General features: G+C 40.9%; 1 protein-coding gene across 1 annotated transcript; it reads left to right on the top strand.

Annotated features, from left to right (window-relative positions):
• Positions 1-270: 270 nt before the first annotated feature.
• On the top strand, positions 271-6,139 carry LOC102298563 (zinc finger protein 384). Its single transcript, XM_005912802.3, has 5 exons — positions 271-829; positions 2,621-2,720; positions 2,805-2,850; positions 2,928-3,180; positions 4,311-6,139. Exons 1-5 carry the CDS (start codon positions 542-544, stop codon positions 5,619-5,621), a joined length of 1,998 nt encoding a protein of 665 aa, XP_005912864.1. The 5' UTR covers positions 271-541; the 3' UTR covers positions 5,622-6,139.
• Positions 6,140-6,619: the final 480 nt, after the last annotated feature.

Genomic DNA, 6,619 nt, shown 5'->3' with positions numbered 1-6,619 from the left:
ACATGTGCTTTTACACTGGAAATATCCAGTGTTTTAACACCCAGATTAGAAATGCTGTGTAACAACTGTGTTAAAGGCCACCATACCAGTTATTATAGTTTTCTATTTTCTGATTACTTTTTAAATACCAGTTATTATAGTATAGTTTTCTGTTTTCTGATTACTTTAAAAAAATTCATTTCTTGATTTTAATATAGCTTTGATTGTTTGAAAATGTCTAGTTTTACTTTAGTTTTTTTTAATAGTTTCAGTGTTGGTTTTAGTCTTTTTCATTTTTAATTTGTGGAGCTGTGCAAGTTTTCTACCTAAGTGACGAGAAATGCCAGCGTCATCTACTTGTTAAGCCGGGATACGCTGGTCGCCAAACCAAGCGAACCCAGCCAGAGAGCCACGCCAGTTCTGTTAGCACAACATTCGCTTACTTAGCCATTAGCCTGCCATTGTTGTTTATGTTAAAATGTGGCAGCTACAGCAAGCGAGCGTTAAAACGTAACGCTGCCCGACCACTTCTACAACTGGAGGGTCACATCCGTAGCCCAGCATGTGCTCCGTCGTTGGTTGTGATTCGTGGCGACACAATGTGCAGCGGTTCAGGCTACCAGAGGACCCGGAGAGGAGACTGGAGTGGGTCCTGTTTCTGTTCGAAGTCAACAAGCAGCGACTAAAAGAATCGTCCTGGACTGATATCACTATTTGCAGTGAACACTTCACAGATGACTGCTTCGTGAGCTTGGCTCTGAGTGGCTCGGTGCAGCTGAAGCCCGGTGCTGTCCCCTCACTGTGGGTCAACACAGAGCCAGAGGAACCCGTGGAGAGCCCACAGGATGAGGTGAGTCAGCTGAGGGATCACCTGTTGCTGGACTTCACCGGATCTTTAAAAAACTGCTCCCAAGCCAGCCTCCACGTTGAATGCGTTATACCTATATACTGTGTATTACGGAAAGAGAAACTGAGACGTGTTTACAAAATAAAAGCGACTTTCAAATGAATGTGATTTCTATGTTAGCCCACACCACACGTTTAGTCTGGCATAAATGCCAAAATACTATAGAAAATGAATTCATTTCAAAATTAAACATAAATAATGAAAGCTGATTTATTTTTTTAATTAAGATTTTAAGTCGTGAACAGTCATTACAGGTGAACGTCCTGTTTCCACAGACTAATTTTATTTTAGATCCACAGTACACACCCTTATCGAGTTACTCAGTCAATATCAATCAATAAGTTAGTTTGATTTTGTATTTCAAAGTAAAGAGACTTTACTTTTTCCACTATCCATCTATTAGAAGGAAAGATTTGCTTCCACAGACTAATTTTACTAAAGATCAACAACATCAAAAGCTATCCGAAATTGCGTATATGAATACTGTTGATCTAAAGTATATTAAGTGACATAAACTATTTTTAATGGCTTTACACGGTGTTTGAATTGCAATTCTAAGCGTGGCTATTTTAAGACAAGTTTATCATATTTCAATATTTCTGTTATCTGCAATTTGATTTTTTTTTCCACATAAATTTTTGTTTTGTGTTTTATTATTGCTATTTCATCAATGACGGGCTAAATTTTTTTGGTTGTTGAAATGAGTCACTTGAAGAGCAATTTTACTTTGAAATCCGTTCTCAGTTTCCCTTTCCGTAATATCTAGTATACACACAAACCCAAACCAAGGTTGAGGCTGGCTGGACGGCAGTCATAGACCAACTGTCATACAATACACAGTTATTTTAATTCAGTTTTCAACAGAAGTCATTTATAATCAGATAAATTATAAAGATAGAACTTGATTAAAATGACACAGTCGTTGCTTTCATCATTCACGTATGAAGTTTATAAAGTGACATATTAAAGCAAGATAATGCTTCTGTGAGACTGAATGCAAGTATGATCATTCCATGTAAATGTATTTCTTATAGCTGTAAAAGTTATTCAATTAAGGTCAGTAATCCTGGACCACTTGTTTTTCTGGCCTGTGAAACAGCGATATTCAGCTGCTTTCCAAACAATCTAAAGTCCTTCATTCTAGAGTGAGATAAGTGGAAAACATTCAAGACAGTTGCAAATCTCCCCAGGAGTGGACGTCCCAGCAAATTCAACCGTATGTCAGACAATGCAATGTTCATAAACTGCAACCATCCCAAGAACTGCAGATCAGACTCTACAAGTCTCAATCATCATGTTAATTGTTAACGTTTACGACAGTACAATTAGAAAAAGACCGAATGGGTGTGGCTTGTTTGGGAAGGTCGCCAGAAGAGAAGCTCTTCTCTCTAAAAAGAAAATGACAGCATGGCTTAGGCTGGCAAAACCGTGTTTGGCAAAAACCACACACAAAACATCAGCACAAACAGCTCCAACTGTCAAGCACGGCAGTATAGGGGCGATGATTTGGGCTTGTTTTGCAGCTACAAGACCAGGCCCCCTTACAGTCCCTGAGTTGACCAGGAACTGCAGCCCAGAGAGCGTGAAGGCAAATGAGTAGTTTTTCCCTTAAGCCAACCTAAGGGATGCCTTTATCCATACATTGATGGGTATAGACAAAAAACGCATGCTTGTTAACTGTTTGTGGCTTTGTTTGACTGAAAGCTTTTGTGGTGTTTTGTGATTTTTGTGTAGGAACCTGTTACCACCACAGATGCAGATAGTCAGTGTGATGACCTAGAATTATGTAAGAGCTCTACTTGTTCCCCTGAAATAACAGAATGCCCCTTGAGAGGTAAGAAAGTGTCCATATCACACCATTAAAAATCTAAAGTGTGACAAAGTGTTGTATTCAAGCCTGTGTCCCACAATGTTTCAGATGCTCTCACTCCTGAAACTCCAGACACAGATTCGAACCAGGAATTGTAAGTTCCACATTTCTGAGCATGTTTGAAGATGTGACATCATGACGCGTCTGACTGTTTGTACTCTTGTGTTTCAGGCCTGCACTTCAGAACGACAAATACATGGTGAATGAAAATTGCCTCCTGAAGGTGTTTGGCCAAAAGTGCCCAACATGTGGAGACAAACTCCAGGCAGTGAAAGTAACCTATGGGGAGCTCATCATCTTGAAACAACGATGCCATAAGTGCGACTACAAAAACAAGCGGAATGGTCAGGTCAGTGCCCCTCTCCCTGCCGCTGAAGATGGACGCCCGACAAGAGGCACAGAGGGAACCCCAGAGACCCAGCTGGTAGGTTTAACCTGATTTACTGTCTACTAAAGAAAACTTGGTCATCAGAGAAGTTTGCAATGTGTTTATTTTATGATTCCTAACTGGACTTGACTCATAAAAAGTTTAATATGACATATTTCATTAAATATCATAGACTAAAAGATAGCTGTATCCGCCGTAAAGTCACGCATTATGGTTTGGATTGCATTGGTAATTCTTAATGATATGAATTGAGATGCTTATTTTAGCTAGCAGAAAGCAGTCTTTCAAAAAAAGTGTATTCAAACAGCTGACTAGAGCAGCCTACCTGTCTTTCAAAATGGACACAATTTTGAATTATAATGTAACCAAAAACAATAGTTGTGTTTCACTCTGAAGTACAGACTTCTTGAATGGGTTATACTATACAGCAGGATATAGCAGGCGCCCCAAAAGGAACACACACAGACCACAAACACAGTGACTCCAGGTGACGCCGCTGCAGACACCAACGGGTTTACAGCTGCCTGTGTCAGCACACTCAATCAAAGTGGCCACGCCCCTAACCCTTACTATTCACACGGATTAGTTATAAAAAATTCTCCCACTTACAGATGTTGTAAACGAGAAAACTATCCATAGAGATCAAAACCGTTTTGGTAGCAGTCTGTAAAATTATTTTGAATTCTCTAAAGCCGGGTATTTTAACTTAAGACATGACAGGGATTGACTCACTTTTTTGGAGCCAGCTTCACATAGTCATGATAGGAGCTTCCCACTTAGTTTCTGGGAGTTTCTTCAGAAGTGATGGTGCAAATAGCAACTCTTAAGATCTCACATCACATCACAATTTAATCAAACTACTTTTTTTTGGTTTGAGAGTCATACATGCGTTTAATTTGTTTGGCTCTCAGAAGTAATAATTCTCTCAGAAAGATGCAAATTCTGCGTCTCTATTATTCCATTTGGAACAAAAAAGTATCTGTTTTCTGCTTTTTGTGTCTTTGCCCGCGCTTTTGCTGAATTGCAGTTTTAAAAAAAGCACTTATAGAAGTGATACTTTGTCCTTTGCTTGCACCTCTGTCTTAGTCATTTTTCATGAAAACTCTTTGCTGTACAGGCTTGAAAAAGTTTCCCAAATGCTACGTTGCCATTCTTGTCATTCACAGTCAGCGCTAAGAGACGACAACGCCGGCGCTGCGGCTTTGTCTGAGGCCGTCACTTTTAGCGATGAAAAAAGCGATCCTTCAGACGACGAAGAGGAAGGCAATAGAGGTGGGATGAGTTCAGATGGGGACTGGAATCCCACGGAGGAACTTTTGGTGGCTGACGAGCTCACAAAGGAGTCTGAGGAGGAAACCGAGGATGAAGGCGAAGAGGAAGATTTTGAATCCCCGGGTGGCCTCGAAATTAATGAGCTGTGCACAGAGTGCGGACGTTTTTTCCTCATCCTGAAGCCTCACACATGTGAGCACAAAATAAAACCCTACTCCTGCAATATCTGCGGGAAAAGGTGCGTTTCTGAGATTGCTCTAAGAAATCATAGCGAAATCCACGACGAAACGTACGAGCATCCTTGCAAGTATTGCTATGTCACCTTCAAAACCAGGGCGGACAAATTTAGGCACGAGCTGACCCACCAGGATAAAAAAGATCCCTTTAAATGTCCCGACTGTCCAAAGACATTCGCCACCAGTAAAGAACGCCGGAGCCACCTGGCAAAGCACAGAGTCTCGAGGGAGTTCAAATGTGGAGTCTGTGGGATTGAATTCAAGGACATACATCATCTCAGGAGGCACTCCGTTGTGCACACAGGACTGAAACCGTACAAGTGTTCGGTGTGCCAGCGTGGCTTCAACCAGACGAGCCACCTGAAGTCCCACATGCGTCTGCACACCGGGGAGCGGCCGTACAAGTGTCAGCTCTGTGACATGTGCTTCAACCACAACGTGAGCTTGAAAAGTCACGTCCAGCGTTACCACACGTCCAGCTCTGGACTTCAGCAGATGGATAAAAGGGCAAATGATGCTAAGAGGAACAAGAAAAAGAGAGACGTGAACTCTGAGTTTGACAGTGTGAAAGTAAAACAGAAGGTTCAGAGGGAGAGATCAATGAAGCCGAAAAGTAAAAGGAGAAGCACAGACAGGCCCAGAGGAAGGCCGAGGAGAAGAGCAGCGGGGGAAATTAAAGGCCTGCGTTCAAAGGCAAAAACGCCAAAATCAAAGGTGCAGAAGTTAAAGAAAACAGGCTCCGGTGATGAGGGGAGCGAGGACAAGCAGTCTGGTAGTGATTTATCCTTTGACTCGACAGAAGAGGAGGAAGAAGAAGAAGAGGAGGAGGAGGAGACATTGGGAAGGCGACCAAACGGTGACAGTGACTCTGATTTTGACCCAGAAGTAGAAGCAAAGAAGAAGAGGTGCAGCAGCCAGAAGACTGTTAAGAAACGGAGAGAAAGATCAAAGAAGGGCCTGGTGGTCTGAAGTCTGTGGTTTTTGTTTTTTTGTTTGTCTTTTTTAATGATGTAAAAACAGAAGGATCACACTACACAGCCACTATTGATATAATTCAGTACATGCATGAAATCGTTGCTTTATAGGAAGTTCCACACTGTTGTTTGATTTTCCGAAGCCTTTTTATCTTAACAGATGTGGAGGTGAATTGCAAACAGATGGAAGCTGATCGAACGTTATGGCACTGCTTGCCTGAAGAAGAGCAAGTCAGTATTTATTCAGAATCAAAATGACGCTATTGTAAGAATGAACTTCCATTGTTTTTATTTTTATCACTACATACAGTCAGTTTCCAGTCTTATATTAGCTCTGCCACAACACGTGGTTTTTATTTGATGAGAAAACCTTATTTTATTTCATCTTTAAATATGATATAAGTTTACATTTTGAAAATGTAACAGAAAATGCAGAAAACTCAAAAGCTTAATCTGAGAGTCTACAGGCCTCAGTTAGGATGTTAAATGTTAAAGTTCATGAGAGTACGATTAGAAAAAAGACTGAGCAAGTTTAGGTTGTTTGGAAGGGATGCAAGCAGAAAGCATCTGAATAAACAGCACGACTTCTGAAGCAAACAAGACCAAAGTGGAGATGTTTGTCCATAATGCACAGCAAACATGATGGTGAACCCCAAACACAGAACATCAGCTCAAACACCCCATACAAACTGTCAGTCACGGTGGTGGAGGCTGATGATTTGGGTTTGTTTTAGAGCTGGGCAGATCAATCTAAATATCGATAGTATTGACATCAACACTGGTACTGGATCGAGACTAGCATGATGGTATTGGTACTTTGTTTCTATCCCCTAAGTTCATTGCACTGTGAAAAATGTCTGAAGCTTTATGTGATAATTGAGATTTAAACAACAGAAGTTGACCCAAGTTTCATCATTCAAGAAAAGTTGAATGGTTCGTTTGCTGTATTAACTAATTATCATGGAAAGTAAAATCACAGTGATTCATTGTTCA

Source organism: Haplochromis burtoni, unplaced genomic scaffold (assembly GCF_018398535.1).
Source record: "Haplochromis burtoni strain Fernald_Lab_line unplaced genomic scaffold, NCSU_Asbu1 Contig_3, whole genome shotgun sequence".
Classification (NCBI taxonomy): domain Eukaryota; kingdom Metazoa; phylum Chordata; class Actinopteri; order Cichliformes; family Cichlidae; genus Haplochromis; species Haplochromis burtoni.
Note: the sequence above shows the minus strand (reverse complement) of the source record. Positions and strands in the feature narration are given on the sequence as shown.

Excerpts from the sequence above, each read along its gene's own strand:
- LOC102298563 (XM_005912802.3), top strand. The coding sequence starts at position 542 with ATGTGCTCCGTCGTTGGTTGTGATTCGTGGCGACACAATGTGCAGCGG. Across the intron at positions 2,851-2,927 it reads ACAGATTCGAACCAGGAATT|GCCTGCACTTCAGAACGACA; the intron begins GTAAGTTCCACA and ends CTTGTGTTTCAG. Across the intron at positions 3,181-4,310 it reads GAACCCCAGAGACCCAGCTG|TCAGCGCTAAGAGACGACAA; the intron begins GTAGGTTTAACC and ends TGTCATTCACAG.